General features: G+C 40.2%; 1 protein-coding gene across 14 annotated transcripts in view; it reads right to left on the bottom strand.

The window, feature by feature from the left end:
- The window catches only part of RBMS1 (RNA binding motif single stranded interacting protein 1), a 1922565-nt gene that overhangs the window by 968911 nt on the left and 933603 nt on the right, over nucleotides 1-20051 (bottom strand). For all 14 annotated transcript variants that reach the window (XM_044074729.1, XM_044074739.1, XM_044074730.1 and 11 more), the window contains one exon: nucleotides 16967-17025. In XM_044074729.1, coding sequence (XP_043930664.1) covers nucleotides 16967-17025 — 59 coding nt within the window. The remainder of the gene's footprint in view (nucleotides 1-16966; nucleotides 17026-20051) is intronic.

Raw genomic sequence — 20051 nt, 5'->3', positions numbered from 1 at the left:
ACATTCCTATTCCTGGAAGAGCAGAGATCCTGTGCTCAGACTAGTAGCAAGTTAGTCTGAGTATCTTACATTCCTATTCCTGGAAGGCTGTTAAGCCGAGGTGCTAGAGAGGATTTGGTGTATTTTAATAAAAGGAAAAATCTACTGGCTTTGTTGTTTGGAATTATTCTGTTTCGATAGTGTGGTTTAGATCTTACATTCCTATGTCTGCTTATGTACCAGTATGCCCAAAAGGCTTAAGTTATACGTCTGACATACAAGCATGTGGAAGGTTTTTGGCATGCCGACTGGACATCAGGTGATCTTGGCGAGATAACCAGGTAGTACTGGAATACTGCAACAGTGATCTTGGGAAAAACATCTATTGCTTTCATCCCTGTAACTGCAAACAAGCAAGAAAATCGCTGTGAAGTAGAACGACCAGTCAGCCGCAGACAAGTGAGCAGAACTGCTAGACGGAACAAGCTTAATACCTCAGAAAATGAATATGGGAAACGGACTGCCAATCGAATAAAACAAATCTGCCTACTTAACACAACCTTCTTGGTTATTTCAAAGAGGATTTAAATGTAACATGAAAAATTGCAGCAGGTTTCAGTTGGCACAAATTAGGGTAATTCAATGAAAGAAAATTACTTGGCTCTGAAAAGTGAGGACAATAAAGCATCTGAAAACCAAAACTCACATCAATATGCCAGGCTCCATGATGGCCATTCGGGGGTGTAAGTCATTAAAGTCATTAGAAGATATCACAAAGCATTTAAAACCAAGTCTGATGCATCAAGCATAGAATATCAATATATAATGAAGAAAACTAATCGGGGGGGGGGGGGGTTCAAGAAAGCAAGCAATGCAGGGAGAAGGCAAACAAGGCCTTAAGATCTGCATATTGCAAGATCTCTACATGAAAGTAAGGTACTCCATGATGGATGTATTCAAGTCTTTCAGTGGACAGCTGCTGTAGGACACTGCAGACAACTGCTGTGTTTGTTTTAGAAAAATCTGCTAAGCAGGAATCATAGAAATGAAAGGATAATTTTAGCTCTTATTAGGAACTTGAACCCAAGATCTCGTATATACTTCAGCGGCAGTGATGTTAGGATGGTAACAACAGGCTGGACCACTGCTGAAACTGGATTCTTGTGACACAGTCGGACTTTCCAAGTAAACCAATATCAATAAAAAAATAAAGAAACAGCCTCTGGACAGACTGATGTTGAGTTTTATAATGTCAGCTAGAAAAATCGCAAGACCCCCCCCCCCCCCAGCATAGTGATTAAGGTCAAATTACACATACACAAATACAGAGATAATCCTCATCTTAGGCACTGTTAGAATCATAGAACTGAAAGAGTATTGGCTGTAGTTTGGGACTTGAACCCAAGAACTCCCACATACCATCCTGACATTAGTGCCACTGGACCAACAATGGCCTCTGGGCAGACAAGTGCTGAGTTTTCCCTTAAGAGCTGTATAATTTCTGTAAGGTAACTCCCATCCTCCCCAGCATGGTGATATTGTCAAATTATATATACATGTATATATATATATATATATATATATATATATAACATTTTATATATATATATATATATATATATATAGATAGATATATAGATTATATATAGATATATACACACACACAACACACACACAAAATCCTCTACTTAGGCACTATCAGGATAATCACAGAAGTGAAAGGTTAATATTAGCTCTCATATAGAACTCGAACCCAAGACTTCCAACATACCATGAGGACATCACTACCACTGGACCAACAACAGCATCAAAACAGACGGGTGCTGAGTTTTCTCTTAAGAGCTTTTCAACAAACTGCATGTCACTTACCTTGATTTTAGTGGTGAGTTAACTACAAAAGGAAATAATTGTGGCCAATCTAGAGGTAAATAAGGCCCAAGCAGCTAAGAAACAACTGTGCAAATCTAAGAACCTGCCTAACCGTTTAATGAGGTTTCTCCGAGTGGAAAACTAATTTAGATAACTCAAAACGCAATTAATTCAATCTTCTTTTTCTTCAACAACAGTCACAAAGCACTACAGAAAAGACAAAGTCACCTGATTTTAACAGAGCCTACAAATGTTCAAATAAGGACAGAAATCAGTTAACTGGCTTTGAAAACAGCAGGAAAGCAGGAAAATCATGGCAAATTACAGGTTTCCAGTGGGACCGGAGAGAGTTCAGTCCAGATCAGTGTTCTAAAGCAGCAAAATCAAGCAGGAAACTTAGGAGGGAATACAGGTTTCCAGTGGGGCCGTGGGAACGGAGAACAGTTCAGTCCTGTATGGTGTTCCAAAGCAGATTCTGTTGAAAAATTTATAACAGCATGGCAGGCATATCTGCATACAGCAATATTTGCAAATGCAGAGGACGGGCCCAAGTCAGTCATTCACCTATTCATTTATCACTAATGCATAACAGTGGGACAGGCAGCAAAACTTTAACTATGAGAAGAGCCACTAACAAAGGCTGAGTGGAAATAAGTCCAAAAGCAGTGCAACAAAAGGGTACAGGAATTCTGAGAATGACCTTTCAGGGTGCAACAAAGACAGGAATGTGAGAGCCATTACTTCTAATGGTTCACATATGAACAAATGGTGTACAGAGGTAGCAGAAACAGACAGCTACTTGAGTCAGACAGAAACGGAACATATACGATCCCTGTGAAAGGTTCTAGACAAAACTGAAACAGTTCAGAAACAGTGGAAAAGTAACCCAGCTTACAATGGGATCATGAGGAGAGGCAGCCGGATCTAGATGCATGTCCTGTGAAGGACATGAGAAAAATGCAGGCAGCCACAACAGTAAACAAACATTAATTCAATAATAAGAGATCATATCAAAGTCCTATAATAACAGAAAACAGAAACATTCAACAGTGATGGAGAAGAGACCGTTTATATTACTATACACTCCAGTTAATGAGTCAGGAAGTGGGGAATGAACAAATAAAATCTGTTTCATAATGCAAGTGTTACTGCAGGCTGTCAGGCTTCTGGGCACATACGACAATACCCTAACTACGAGCAGGAAATGATAAACTGAAAGTAGTAGGACAGACAGTTCTGGACAGACTGTAGCCTTTAACTTACAAACATATTAGAATGCAAATTCATTTCTCTGGCTCATGGCAATTCATATATCTTCTTGCTATAGGGGTAGTTTTTTATGCTCTCCTGAAAGTCAGCAAGCAAGGAAAATACAGACAGGTAAGTCTGAAATGATGCATTTTTTTCCATTATACTAATCAATTACAGCAGATATGCGGTTCCTGTGTCAATTTTAGTTTACACTGAGGAAAACGAAGACATAAATAGTTCCTGCCCATCTACAAAAATGTAGGGTGTTACATTCAGTACAGTGAGTACTGTTACATTCAGTACAGTGAGTACTGTTACATTCAGTACAACTAGTGCTGTTACATTCAGTACAGTGAGTACTGTTACATTCAGTACAGTGAGTACTGTTACATTCAGTACAGCTAGTGCTGTTACATTCAGTGCAGTGAGTACGTTACATTCAGTACAGTGAGTACTGTTACATTCAGTACAGCTAGTGCTGTTACATTCAGTACAGCTAGTGCTGTTACATTCAGTACAGTGAGTACTGTTACATTCAGTACAGTGAGTACTGTTACATTCAGTACAGTGAGTACTGTTACATTCAGTACAATGAGTACTGTTACATTCAGTACAGCTAGTGCTGTTACATTCAGTACAAGTACCACTGCTACTGACCTCAAGTCTGAGAGTTCAGAAATGTATCACACAAAAGCAGCCCGCCAGCCTCAGTGAAACTAAAGAGAAAAACTGTTCTGCAGGCTGCACAGCTTTCATCTATACTGCAATATAAGCAAAAGTAACATCAGAACCTCCTGTCACAGCAAAATTTATCTTGTACACCAAATCTGAAAACGAACACCCTGGAAAACGTTTAATAAAAACAAAGAAGTACCTGCAAAAATATCACAGAAAGGACGCAGACAGCTTGCATCCTTCCTCTGAAATTAGTGCGCTTCTTTACCAACTGTATCAGTATACCACTATTCACATGACCAAATAAATTACTAGTTGGGAAGGCAGAAGAGTAAAACCAGCAGAGCAAAATGTTGCATGACAAGTAAGTTATCGTTTCAAAATACACTGTGTGTACAAAAAAGTATTTCTCCATTACTGTAACAGATTCATATTATTTGATAGCCTCGCTTTGAGGGGCAGAGAGATAAGAGTTCTAACTGCAACCCAGGTGATCTGGGTTCAATTAGTGATGGCTCCAGTATTTGGTGAAGCTTGACAGGCAGAGACATTAGAGGAGGAGGATGGCCTGCTCACCTTTCCCAGGGGGAAGGGACAAACTGTGGCACTCGGGAAGCATGTAAGGAAGTGCAATTTCTTGGTTGAAAACTGGGGAACCACAACCAATGCTTTAGGGAAGAAAATGGGGGTGGACGCTTGTTGGCAATGCCCCTTGCAAAAGTGAGGGACAACCAGCACTGGCTTCTCACTGCACTTTCCACTTTTGTTCCTTAATTGTGTGTTTGTGGAGAGTTAAGGTAAAAATCCTAAAATCATCCCTGATTGCTACTTACATAACTGTCCCTCTCGTCAACCCTCACCCTGGTGATGGGAATAACAGGCAAACTGTAAGGAAAGGGGATGATGATCAATAGGCAAACTGTAAGGGGGATGATGATCAACAGGCAGTAGGGGGCAAAGAGTGCAAAAAAGATAAGTATAACTTTTGTTTTGGTTTTACACACACACACACACACACACACACACACACACACACACACACACACACACACACACACACAGCATCACTAAAACCTGTTCTAACAAAGACTGCTGGATCTGTAAAGATTGTACCTATCAACAAAAAAGTTGCAAACTTGCAAATTAAATGACTGTAGAATACACATGCCTGTACAGACACAGACATGCACATATAATGCTGTCATATGGAGTTTTAATGCATTCGATCTGCAGGCCAAATCACATTTGTTTGTACTTCATCTAATAGCTTAATACTCCTCATTAATCAATGTCTCTGTAACTGGAAACTGTACTTCAAATGCGGCTCATGAGTTTCCTGCATGCAATGTGGTGTGAGGACCTCTACCTCCTAGAGTCCACACACTTGGCTCCTTAAGGTTTGCCATGTTGCAAATGTCTGTCTTACAGGTTTTCTACTCTGCTTAGTTCAGTTTTAAGCCTGGGTCTTGGTGTTGTTACTGGCTTTCCCCACGCCCATGGTACAGTGACTTGGCATGCTTAATGTACTGTGGTTATTTTGTGGTCTATATAATACATGCCTAGCATTATGGTTTCCTGAGCTTACAGTTTCTTGTTACACAAGGCAGGCTTTGATGGGTGTCGTCGGTATGTGTAGATGGCAACAGACTGGGATACGACTGAATATAGCGTCTGGACAATCCTACACCTCTCACAGACATTTACATTCATGAGAAGGAGGGTGTTTTTTCTGTGACCATGAGACAGTTCTTGCAATGCTTGGAATAACATTACTTATCAAGTCTTTGAAATTTAGCTCATGAGGTCCTCTAGGGTGGGGCCCCAACTGCAACCCAGCCAACCTGGGTTTGATTAGTGGACCTAGCACTGTTCAAGCCAGGTGGGGAAGGGGCATGCCCTGCTTGCTTCTCCCTGTAAGAAGACAGGAGGGGTTTGCATGAACTTGGAGGCACATATGGCAGTGCAATCACTCTGGTGAAGGCCAGGCGGATCACTGCCCGTACTGGTGGGGGGCGGGGGGTACTTGAATGAAATATCCCTTGTGGACATGAGGGGATGCCCTTCACAAACAACCCACTGCACATCTCTCTTATCACCTCACTGGGTGCATGCAAAGATAAGGGTGGAGAGAGGGGAAAAAAAATGCTTGAGCCACCCCTACCAGCTGTCTTGCCCAGGGAGGGGGATGAATGAGATGACTAGTCAGGGGTCCGATGGTCAGCTGGCAACACAGGCAAAAAGTTGAGGGAAAAAGTAAGAGCCTTCCTATATAAAATTCAGCTAAATGTGAAATGTTTGTCAAATCTAGTTTTACTGGCAAAGGGTCAATAAAATGGTAAGATTTTAATAAAGCTTCTTTTTAAATAATGTGTATCCTGTCTAACATGTTTACAGCTACATTACAGGGTAATACTAAACTGGACTAATTAGAGGTTTTAATCATAAAGTGGACAAAAGTTAGACTTGGCCAAATGCAGAGAAGCACAAAAATCTGGGACAGAATAATACACAAACACAAGTACAGGGCTTAACACTCAGATTTCCAGACTTTTGCACAACATCTCTGATTTTGCCTTACATTTTTGCCCTGTCCCTCATAAAATTAAGTCATCATCTTCTTTGGCTGTTCCCGTTAGGGGTCGCCAGAGCGGATCATCTGTTTCCATTTCTTCCTGTCCTCTGCATCTTGCTCTGTCACACCAACCACCTGCATGTCCTCTCTCACCACATCCATAAACCTTATCTTAGGCCTTCCTCTTTTCCTGTTACCTGGTAGTTTCATCCTTAACATCTTTTTCCCCAATATATTCAGCACCCCTCCTCAGCACATGTCCAAACCAACGTAATCTTGCCTCTCCGGCTTTGTCTCCAAACCTTCCAACCTGGGCTGACACTCTAATATACTTATTCCTAATCTTGTCCACCCTCATCACACCCAGTGCAAATCTTAACATCTTTAACTCTGCCAAATCCAGCTCTAACTCCTGCCTTTTTGTCAATGCCACTGTCTCCAACCCATGTAACATAGCTGGTCTCACTACCCTCTTGTAGACCTTCCCTTTCACTCTTACTGGTACTCGTCTGTCACAAATCATTCCTGACACTCTTCTCCACCCACCCCATCCTGCCTGTACTCTCTTCTTCACCTCTCTTCCACACTCACCATTACTCTGAACTATTGATCCCAAATATTTAAACTCATCCACCTTCACCACCTCTACTCCTTGCATTCTCACCACAATTCCCTTACTTATGATATGAGTAATATAGAATGTCCTTCTTACCACTGTGGAGACATGGTGGTCAAAGGTAAGGTTGCTGTCAATCTGTGTGTTCAGGTCTCTCACCACTGAGTGCATACTTAAGGTGTTGCTATTAATGTGGTAGTTAGCAGAATATCACTTTTACCGAAAGGAATAATAATACATCGTTTTGCATTGAGTTTAAGGCCATGACTTTGGCACCATTCATTTGTTTAGGTAAGACCCTCTTGTAGGATGTGGACATCCTTTGAAGATTCTATGATCGCTCCCAGTTTGCAGTCATCAGCAACTTTGTCAGTCACATACCTTTAGTTTTTTGCTTTTTCTTCAGCGAAACAGATTCCAAACAGTAGAAGTCCCATGACTGATCCCTGTGGAACACCATAGGTCTGCTATTGGAGGTGGATTCCCGTATTTTAACTATACGAGTTCTATCAGGGAGCCAGTTAGCGACCCATCTAATGACATAAGGGTTGATGCCTAGTTGGATGAGTTTGTCAATGATGCCTGAGTGGGGGATAGTGTCAAATGCCTTGGCTAAGTCCAGATACGCTGTATGCACAGATTTCCCCTTGTCCAGGGCCATAGTGACTGTCTCGAAAAAGTCCACCAGGTTTAACAGGCATGATCTCCCTTTGACAGATCCAAACTGAGTAGGGTCAAGTGGATATCAGGAGTAAGGTTCTAGAGTGCTGAAGCAAGTTTTGAGAAAGCTCATTCGAATGAGGAAATACACAAGCATGAGTTTTAAATAAGCTTCATTTTGTGTCTTCAGACCTGAGACAGCTGTAGCCCACTACTGCTGTTAACTTTACTGCAAGTATGGGAGAGACAAAAATTCAGAGTAATCCAATCTTAGAGCTAGTACTGTGCTCAACACCCCTAGCAAGTGCTCCATGCTCCTTTCTCCTTCCAGCTAAGCAGCATGCCTTTTCTGCTGTATACAATGCCGCCATCTTGAATAACCTGTTAACCATGAATAAAAAAACTGGCAGTAAGTGTAAATGATCGAGGCTTTGAGCTGTTTACAAGCTGTCCCATGATATAAAAGGTACAAGGTTTGATTCCTTCCAGCTCCATCTGCTTAATATGCGACTCTAAGCAACTCACTTAGCCAAAAAGTGCTCCTGGTTTAGCTTGAAAAGGGACACGTGTCCAGTGGGTTTGCCCAGTCAACAAATGAATTTTCATTAGTCCGTAAACCATTGATAGAAATACTGTTTACCTATTAATAAAAAAGAAAAATCACTCACATCTCGTTTCATAGACATTCAGTAATATCTGACATAATTACCACATGCTGTAAACTTAGCTCAATCTACCGGCCATCTCAACCTTTTACTGCTCTGCTGCTCTTTGACAACCCCTTATGACTGATGGGGTCACCTTTACAGTTTAAAGGCACTCTGCCTAGTACTTGTTGCTAGACCTTAGTTTTAAATTTATGATTCACGCTAATCTTCAAGCAACTACCAGGCCCCGCATCACAGACTCCCTGGCACATGGTGCATCATGTACAAACCAAATCTACCTTCATGTCACTGCCCTCTCAGCAAAGCACTGAAATTCTACAACCTGACTTTCTTTGTACATTTGACACACTGAAATGGTAGGTCTTTTCAATGCATGATGGATCTCCTGACTCAGACCTCCTTTTTACTACTGCATTAAACACCAGTCCTCACAACATTGGTCACTCAAGGACAGGACTCTTCCACGCCTACTGTTCAACTTACACACACACACACACAGCGACACACACACACACACACACACACACACACACACACACACACACACAGACAAACACACAGACAGACACAAACAGACACACACACACACACACACACACACACACACACACACACACACACACACACACACACACACACACACACACACACACACACACACACACAGTCAGTATTTCTCTCTATTTATACCTGGATGAATTCACAGAAAATTGTTCCCTTGTATCTAACAATGACTCCACATTCATGTAATTCCACTCATAATATTTATCTGACAAACACCAGCCATTTTCCATCTCAATGGGACGACTCTTCACTCATATGTCATTCACACTGCATCACAAAAGCACACACTAATTCTGCTCTCTCTGCCCAGGGCACTCTACATTTCTTTTACCAAAATACAATTTCCCTTCTTCTTTACTAAAGACAAGGCATCCAACACGTTCCTGCTTCTTAGCACGGTCATAATACTGCACTCATGTAGGGATCTAATCTTTCCACAAAAAGAACAGCAAAGCCCGCTAACTCTGTGTTGTACCTCTTGGAGAAACCAGTATGTGCTAACTCGGCTCCATTGTAAATAAAAACGACTGTTCATTCCTCTTGAGGAATTACCTTCAACTATTCATTTTTCAAAAGCATATTCGCACAACAGTCCATCACAGCTACTCCACTCAGTTTCTGGATTCTCTGTCTCTGCTTTTAGGCTAAGCCTTGTGTCTTTCACTTGCTAGACTGTCACCCTGCCCTTTGATTTCACTGCGGTACGATCACACCCTTCATAAGTACCCCCAGTCTTGCTGTACAATCCACGCATTCCTCACAAGCTCGTCTCGTAGTTCACTGTATCGCTGAACGGACTTTAATCTGCCGTCACCCTCCTGTTTCCATCATTATGCTCTCATAAATGACCCACGTCATTATTTTGCACATTTGGTCAGTGAGGTAGCCAAGGGTCTTTCCAGCCAGAAACTCCAGGAGTAATTATATATCATAACAAATGAAAGATACATGAAAGCACAGGCTCAAGACAATAACACTCTATAAAATAACTTTAACACAAATGCAAATCATTCATATCTACAATGTAGGAGGCACAAGGCCAACACTGCAGCATGAACATATACATAATGAACAAAAGCACTGGCGTTCTTTGAGTTCTTATATTACCGCAGGTGCACAGGTGTACTGTACTACTATCTATAACCAGTGTCATGCACCGCTAATGTATAACATCCACGAAATAAGGTAACTGTTTGAAATATAAGGACTTGGGAGTGTCGAGTCTATAAAGTGGAGACTGAATGGCCAAAAATCCAGACTTAGATATACTTGGTCTGAGACTGCCACCCATCAGAATACTTCGTTTTCTTCAACATATGGCAATCTCAGAGTTGGCATAAGTTTGAGTAGTGTAGTGGGGTGGAAAAGTGCTTTTCCTTCAGCAAAAAAGCAAGTTTTAAGCAGAAGATCACTGTTTGATATTCATGCTTCTGTATTTTCTGTCTTTTTTTAAAGCTTGTCTGGACTTACAAATCCCAACAATTCAACAGGAAACTGTGACATACCCATGGCTGTCTCACATATATGGGTTTTGGGAAAAAGTGAAAGTTAAGATAGAATCTACAAAGGACTAACATTATATGGGATGCCAAGTAAAACTCTCAGCAGAAAAAAAGCTTTATGACTGGGAGTTTTCCTTAGGGCAGCAAATCTAAACATGGAGCAGGGACACGGTTTAGGGTCAAAGACAGAGAATACAAAACTCATGACTTTTTCATAAACCATCCAGGAGTTTCCACTTCTGTCATTTATCCTCCAGTATAGTGCTGCAGCAACACCTCGCTCACCACTACGTTTAAGCCAACTTTAATCTGACACTGATTTTTTTTTCACCTGCATTGTGGATTAACTCAAACATATACTGCACATGTTTCCATAAGCAGGCTATGCACAAAGTCAGACAGACATTACAGATCTCCGCCAGGTCCTCTCTTCAGCATAACAGCCCAGTCATTCTGTTATCGCTTCAAATGATAGTAGAATAGCTCTGTTATCTGACCGATATCAATGGAACCTTGACATAAAATAATGCTGTAGGGATTATTAGTGTCTAGGAAGAAACTTATGGACACTTACAATACAAACTAGTAGTACAGACATATTCTCTCTTTCTGTTTGCCAGCCATTATCTACTGCAAGCAATGTGAAAACTAACTCAAACACATCTATAGTCTAACAAAACTGTCAAAGACTACTAAGAAACTTGACTTTGAACCAAAGTGCATTTTACTTTTCTCTGAAATACCCTCAACCCTCAAATATCTGCTGCGCTTACCTTAAAATTTTGCCACCTGCAGAAAGTATTTAATTGTTCAAATGCGGTTTTCATTCAATCCAGCTTCACTGCTCTGCATAAAGATTCGCAGTAACTGTATCTCTTGCTCCAGGAGCCAGTAACAGACAGCATGTATCTCTCTCTTGCAAAACCTTCTGTGATAACCGAAACTCCTCAAATGCTTTTAAAGTAATCTTTTCTGCATAACATTTTTTTTTTCTATGAAAATAAACCACTTTTAAACTGCCAAAGTTTTTCCGAATTAGTTTTTCTGAATTCAGCAAAGAAACTAACTGCTTTAACCACTTTGGTTCTCTAACAGTAAATATCAAGAATACAATTACATGAACTCGTTTCCCCCCGAATTCATCACTTTCTAAACAATAGGAATGCACTTAACCCCACATTAATAGCTGGACACCCAAGATCAGAGACATGACAGCAAATGCTATAAAACTATAACTATAAATTTGTTTCTGTGGATCTAGTAATGTGATGAAAACTCACACGTTATTTTAGATATGCCTCATCTACCTCACCCACTCCCTATCCTAATAACAAGATGCAGCACTCCTACTATCCATTTCCTCCCTACCTTGTACTTTGTTTCTGTATTATCACATTTTACACTGGACACCATTCAGTCACCATATTCTATATAGCATCCTCCACTATCGATGTTTTTTGTTTCTTTTGTCCTATACTACCTTTCTCTCTCCCTTTTTACTACAGGTCTATATTATATTGTCGACAGCTCACAATGTCGACTCTGAAATGCTCAACATCAAAATGTCGAACTACTAAAATAGTGAATGGCCATATAACCGATTTCTTTCCAATGGAAAGAAATTGGTTGGCCAAACAACAACGGCACACATAAACAACTATATTTAAGTGGGGGCTGTGCCCCCCACACCCCCCTAACTAAATATTTTAACTCCGAGACCGCACTACACTCAGGGAAAGGGCAGATGTCAGAGAACAGCCAACAAACGGTTATATGGCCGTTCACTATTTTAGTAGTTCAACATTTGGGTGTTGAACATTTCAGAGTTGACATTGTGAGCTGTCGACAACATAAAATAGACCCTTTTACTACTGCTTTATTTTTTCTTCTACTATTCTCAACCATTAGTCCTTATAACCTTGTATGTAAAAAATAGACTATCCTTAAGCTGCTATGCAACGCTCACTCCATACCACTCATAAATGCCGCCATTAAAGAAATCTTGCCTCCCAGCCAAAAATTCAACCCTAACCCTTCTCCTAATAACTCATCACTCGAAACCTCAATACAATTCAACTCTTATTTCACAGATAGTATAGCATCTATAACCAAGTATTCCCAAACATCTAATCCTAGCCCTGCCATGTAGACACATATCACCTCGTCCACTTTCACCTTCAAACCCTTGCCCATTATCCTTTATAAAACATATTTAAACTCAACCCATGCTCTACTTCAGCTGAGTACCTTGAAATAGCAGCTGAAAGCATTGCCTGTGCAGTCTCAGTCCTTACAAACAGGTCAGTCCAGGAATCCCACATTCCCTCTCCCTAGAAAAAGTCACACATTATCCCTCTGCGCAAAGGAGGAAATTCAACAGACATCGCTAAATTTGGACCTACAGCAATCTTATCCCCCTTCTCCAATATATCTGAAAAATGTATTCAAAAGCAACTGCTAAACTATCTCCTGCAGGATGTCTTATCCCCTACACAACATGGCTTCTCTCTTTCCCACAGTACTAACACTGCACTTCTAACCTACACAGATGCTAGAGATAATGGCAAACCTAGTCTCCTCCTTTTTTCCAGACTTGTTTAAAGCTTTCAACATAGTTTGTCACAGTCAACTTCTACTTCAAATATCCTCATTAGGTCTCTCTCAGCCACCATTTTATGGTTCATAAGTTACCTGTCCAATAGGCATCAGTCATATAAATGGCACTCCACACGCTCTCCATACCTCCCATTCACCACTGGGGTACCACAAGGCCCTATCCTTGGTCCCCTCCTCTTTAGCATTCTCATCAACACCCTCCACACAGCCACACAACAGGCCTCCATAATACAGAACGCAGATGACTCCTCACTCATTTGCACATCTGACAATGTAGCACACCTGCAAAAAATTACTCAGGAAGCTTTAACAGCAACTGAAATACGGCTTTGTAACTCTCAACTCATACTCAACCCTAAAAACAAAAAACAAACTGCTACTATTTTCCCGAAGCCCCTCTTCCATGACAAAAACAAAATTTAAAGTCCCCTCTCTTAATAACACAACCACTGAAATCACTTCTCATAGCAAATAATTAGGGATGATATTGGATGACAATCTTAAATTCCACCTGTGCATATAAAACTGCATAAGAACAACTATTCTTAATCACGGTTTTCATATAACGTTTAATTTGGTAGAATTATTGTTTTTGTATTACTTTTAAGGACTGTAAAATTATTATTCTTAAAATGTTCTGTAATACTCCGGTACTTTTCTCCCAGTGTATCTGCTGAAAATGGGCTGGTAATCAAATGTAAATCAATAAATAAACCTATTATGTAAAAATCTAAATTAGCCTTAAGATTCTGCACATTTATTTCAAAATGGTTGCTACTTACTACATAGCAACAACACAACGTGAATTAATTCACACTCTACAAGAAATGTCTCAGCACTAACCATCATTACATTTCTGTCATTCAAAGTTTTGTACATGATCCATGCACTTAGGTATTTGTGTAAATTTGGATTTGCATAAATACTTCATACTTTTATCTGTTTCCTAATTATTGCAAACAACAACTTATATCAATGGGGTCAGGTTGTATCTGAACAAGGCCCCCTTGGTCAGTCTACTTACATGGTCAGCAAATGTTAAATGAAATAAATAAATAAAAGAAACAAAAATAAATTGCATTAAAATACAATAAATAAATGGCAGCTTATCTTCACTAACAGACACAACCACCTATTCTACACAAAGCTTCGCATTCTAACATTTTTATGATGACCAATGAGTGGAATGGCTGTATTCCTTTTAATGTCACCATACCATCCTTCAGTTAAGAGTTACTAGGAAAGACTGCCCCCTATAAAAAGGCAACGTGAAGCAAACAATTCAAATATGCATAATATGGTGCAACTGTCCTACATTTTTACGTACCTGTGTCATTTTACAAGAGGCCTTTCTGGTACTAGATAGCTTTTGGTAGGTTATACATCTTGACAAGAAACTCCTGAATAATGGCCTTCCCTGTCATCAGCAAGTCTAAGATGGTGATCATTGGATGCCTATGACAAAGCTTTGCTTTTGTGAGTTAACCCTTTGAACATTCCCTAAAATTATCCATTTTACTGTTTTGCTGTGAGGCTAGTTATACAGTGTTGATGACTCTTGTATGAATAGAGGTGAACTTTGTATCACCTTGCTTTGTGTGGCACCTGCAGGGGGGTTGATCTGGAGATCTTTTACAGTGGTAAGTTTTTCTGCAACTGTCCATTGAATTTTTTTCTTTCTTTTTCTTTTGGGCTGGGGGAGGGCATTAATGACGGAGTCTGAAAGCTACACTACTGCCCAGAATGTAAGTACTTGTACTTTTATGCATTTTTACTGTAAACATGGTTATGTCTACTTATAGTGCATTTGCTTTAATAATTTTACACTATCTGTAATACTTTGTCTGTACACAATTAACACCTCTTGCACTTCACTCTGATTTCTGTCTCAGTACTCGGGTAATAAGCACTTGGATGGCCACGGTGGTGCAGCGGTTAGCATTGCTGGGGTGCCTTCTTTGCAGAGTCTGCATATCCTCCCTGTGGTCGTGTGGGTTTCCTCCGGGTGCTCCAGTTTCCTCCCACATCCCAAAGATATGTTGTACGTGGATTGGACATTCTAAATTGGCCCTAGGCATGAATGCGTGCATGTGTGTGCCTTCTGTGGAAGATTGGGTGCCGGGCTGGCAACTCGACACTGTAAAACTCCACTGCCAATTATGAGCGGCTAAGCTGATCCGCTGTGGTGACCCCTGACCGGGAAAAGCCGAAAGAAGAAGAAGATGACTTTGGTAATAAGCACTTAACATCACTTCACTCTGATTTCTGTCTCAGTACTCGGGTAATAAGCACTTACATCACTTCACTCGATTTTTGTCTCATTACTCGGGTAATAAGCACTTACATCACTTCACTCTGATTTCTGTCTCAGTACTTGAGTAATAAGCACTTACATCACTTCACTTTGACTTCTGTCTCAGTACTCGGGTAATAAGCACTTACATCACTTCACTTTGACTTCTGTCTCAGTACTCGGGTAATAAGCACTTACATCACTTCACTCTGATTTATGTCTCATTACTCGGGTAATAACCACTTACATCACTTAAATCTGATTTCTGTCTCAGTACTTTGGTAATAAGCACTGACATAACACTGACGCATAGACACTACAGCATGTACAACAGTTTTCAAGGTACAATTCTCCCAGGGGCCACATCACTAAATGCCCACTGGACTACTCTCCCTTTATGAGAAGGTTAAAGGGGAAATAACTATCCCTACTGTACTGTGTCTGGCACAACAATGAATTTGGGTGTCATTACAATTTAGATGGCTAGAAAGGTGTAGCAACCAGGTCGCTTATTTACATCTCCTAAAAAAGCTTAACTCTTTCATTTGTTCACTAGCAAACATGACAAAAAACAGGTGCTGAATATGAATGCATGTTGTACCATTCCCAGCATCAGACTGGATTCAGCTGAACCCCCGAATGAAACCTGTTTTACAGATGCAGAAGTAAAGCCCTGTACTCCTAATAAGTAAAAGTATCCAAGAAAACAGATGCTCAGATTTATGCATTTGTGAGCAAATGAAAAATCACAGCCTTTGGATACGACTGGGGTAACCATTACTCTTATGATACACAGGCTCATTCCTCCACTATCGCACCATCCTGTATAAACTACCCAGGTTGGGATACACCTCCTTTCAAAGCAAACTCGCCCCTAACATCAAAGCGAGAGATCGGCAGAACAGCAACTACTGCAGGACGAAGGGTGGCTGCCTAAAGGGCAAGCTTTTCGGAGGCACAATCCGACCTGCAATGCGGCAGTGGAATATCTGCATTGTACAGCTGACATTCAGTGAGGAATGCAATTCGACATTCTATTCCGTCATTTTAACAGGCACAGTTCTGCAGCTGTTTAAATGAATGAATGAATGTTGTAATGTTAAGAGTAAATGCAAGACATCAGAAGGTGAAAGACAAAAGAAAATGAAGTATTTTTTGTTTGTTTGCTCTATAACTTTAGAAAGGAGGGTTTTTTTTCTCTCGTTTTGCCTCTCCAATGGAGGGAGCAATTTAGTTTGCTATTGCTCTGGTGACCACGTTAAAGGAATGGCTGCAGTAAAGTTAAGAGTGCCTTGGCATACAGATGTTAAGATATCTGTTAAGCCTCCTCTGAGTATCTACGACTGTGATAAGATGTTCATTCTGAGCTTCCCCTGCCAGCCCTGCAATGCTGGAGTCATTCAATGAATCAGTACTGCCAGCGTCTGTATCAGGAGTCGTCCTTCGGTAACAGAAGGCCCCAAAGACTTCCTCTAACTCATATTTCTTTCAACTCAAACAAACATAAAAAGCTATCATTTAATTACTAAATATAGTTACTGTTACTGCTTCTTCTGGATTTCACTTTTTAAGACAAACATCTTTATAACAGTACCTATGCATATCTAACTGCGTAGCAAATTAGATTTAGATGAAACTTAAAATATTCCAAGAATTCACAAGAACAAAAAATCAAGAAAATTTAAGTGTTTCACCACATACCTTTGCATTTGTTTGTTGCCTTGTCTAAAATGGCCTTCGTAGATACAATCTTTCCATATCTGTAAAAGGGAAAAAAAAGATACATGTAGTACTTATGACTTTTTTCCTCCTGTTCAGAACTGCAGTTGCTACAGAACAGCAAATTTCAAGTGTTTGTTCAGTTAGCACTGTATCTGTGCAATTAAACTTAAAATCACCACTGCTTGCCTACACTATTTTCATAGTAGACAGATACCTACTTATGTCTATTAATTCCATACTGTTTTACTCACAATGCAACAATTTCTGCCATAAAATGAATCCACCAGCAGCAAACTTCACATATTTAGCAAGCAAACATTTTCATCTGCTTGCATAATACAGCTTTTCTGAAACTCTACACAGATACTAGTTTAGTGATGGGTGAAGATAGGACTGCTAGTTTCATATTCAAATATACTTGGACAGGTTCTTTTTGTTGCCTCATCATTATTAACCTAAGTGCAAACCTACAGTCCCCTTACTAGCTGTCATGAACGGTGTAATGTCAACTTAGCCAGGTCTCTTGTAGCATGCAACACTGTACTCAAGCTATGTTTGGCTAAGCACAATGACCTCTTTAGGAGGCTTACATGTCTGCTGATGCACAGTGTATGTCTACGGTCTAACTTGCGAGTATCAATGCTGCTACAATACCTTGATGAGAGACGACATCTGCCGGGAGAATAGGAGCAAAATGAGCCCACCATCAGCACAGTACTCCAGTCCTGACAAGCACAGCTTTGCAATGTAACTAGAGTATGTGGAAGCAATAAACACAATGCCAGTATTGAACCTCCTGCTTCAGCAGTTGGTGTGCACTGTCCCATCATAAGTGGGAATGCAGAAAATAGGACATCAAAAAAAAACTGTCGGTGAAGCACAGAGGATTACGCTACACTGGAGTAATTCTGTAGTTCATATAACTGAAAACAATTAAAACGCTAGCCTGTACCCTTCCCTTAGGAACGTCCTTGACTGGGAGGGTGAGTTAGTTGAACTTTCAAGGTGATGGAAATAAATAATTTTCCAGCTGGCAAGCTGAAGGTCAGAGAACCACCTGGAGGGAGAAAAAAATTAAGAGAAAATATTTAAAATATACTGCCAGTTTAGTTATTAGAGTGAAGACCTGGCACACTGGTGAAGCCAATAAATCCATTCTGAATACTGACCATAAAACCCAACTGATTTTCTGAAGCTTACATAACAAACTGCTCTTACATGCAGTGTCAGGGAGTACATTATGTAGAAGATTATGAAGTTGGAAAATGGTCTAGGAAACTAATGCTAAGACAACTACTCAGACACCTAAGCCAATGACAAGTGGGTGAAGGGGAGGTGCTCCACAAGCATGCTCATGATCCTCTTGTGCTGCTATTACATACGTTTGGGTGGGGGGCTTCTGAAGAGCAGCATGGATGGATATGAAAGAGAGACAGTAAAATACATGGCCACGACTCATGAAGACATCAACCCACTCCTACAACAGAACACATGTACAGATAATAATACAGGAGTTCTTGGAGCCTGGTACATCATTTAATTCACATCTTGTACCAAATTAATAACTGTATCAAAAACTAGGGCTCCTTTCCCGTAACAAGAAATTCCTTACCTCCGAAGCCAAGATTACTCTCTCTCTTACCTACCTTCTACCCTGTCTAATGTACAATTATCAGATTCTCACAAATCTTAACTCAGCACTTTTGACCAAACTTGAATCTACCTACAACAAGGTTGCTAGATTTGTTACTCAACAAACCTACAAATCCCATCACTGTCTCTCTCTCTCTAAAACACTTAAACTGGCTTGAATTACCCCACCAGCTTATTTTCTCTCAGCTCCAGATCATCCATGCTATCCTATACCAGCCTTCCTACTGCCCAGCACTATCCCCTCTCATCTCCCATGTTTCTCCCTCCAGACCTCTCCGAAGCTCTAAACAAGACCCACTACAAATCTACAAACCCAAGTCTAAATTTGGATGCAACATGTACAGCTATCACCCCACTATTGCTTGGAATAGGCTCCCACTAGAAATCAGGACCCTTACACATCCATAACAATTTAAGACAGCCACCAAAGAACACTTTAAAAGTCACTGGTCCTGTCACTGCACTCTCCCTCCTTAAACATCCCCTACTTCTCACACCTTAATCTATGTTCGGCCCTTATCTCACTCTTCTCACTAGCTCTCTCTAATCTTCCTTGACTAGTCTTTCTACTGTCTTCTACAATCTATTAAGCAAATCGCCTCAGAGAAACATTCTATTGTAATTGTCTTGCCTTCATGCAACTACATTACGATAAAACTGCGTTTTTGTAACCACTTACCCCAAAAATTATATTCATCTTATTGACATATTTCTTTTTATACATCTTGAAATAGTTTTGCTACACTCCTGATTATTGATTCTGATAATGGATGTAGATTTGATTTTAAGGTGCATGCAACCTGACTCCACATGTGGTCTACCTTGCCAGCTGCACGGTCCGCCAAGCATTTTATGCAGGCAAGACAGATAGACCTCTGAAAGACAGGATTAGGGAGCATTTATACAGTATCCGATGTGCTTCTGCCAACAATGCCTTGTCCAAACATGTTATGACCCTGGTGCGAGACACTCAAGTTCATGGTGATTGATAGGTTAACCCCCGTGTCGAAGGTAGTGATATCAGAAACCTTACTGAAATGAGGGAGGTCAACTGGATGATTAGGTTAAGAGCAGACCAGAGCAGTCGTCTCAATGAAAAAGTCCCATTAAGTCCTGTTCTAAAGGGACAACGCCTTAGAAAGTGATAACTGCCGACTGTCATTAAAATATATATAATGCCATTATATAAATTTTTTATTTATATATATGTATATTTTATATTACTTTTTATAGTACTTGCTTCAAACAGATCAATGCTGGATCAGTACTGAAAGTGTATTGACACATTTTTTAGGAATGTCTGAGTGATTTTACTTCCTATACAGGTTGTTTTATTGCTTTAATTGTTTTTTTATTATGAATATGCTATATTTATGCTTAGTTTAATATAATGCTTCAAGTGATTGGTTCA

The sequence above is a fragment of the Protopterus annectens genome, chromosome 6.part0 (genome assembly GCF_019279795.1).
Source record: "Protopterus annectens isolate FY-2018-M chromosome 6.part0, PAN1.0, whole genome shotgun sequence".
Taxonomy (NCBI): domain Eukaryota; kingdom Metazoa; phylum Chordata; order Ceratodontiformes; family Protopteridae; genus Protopterus; species Protopterus annectens.
Note: the sequence above shows the minus strand (reverse complement) of the source record. Positions and strands in the feature narration are given on the sequence as shown.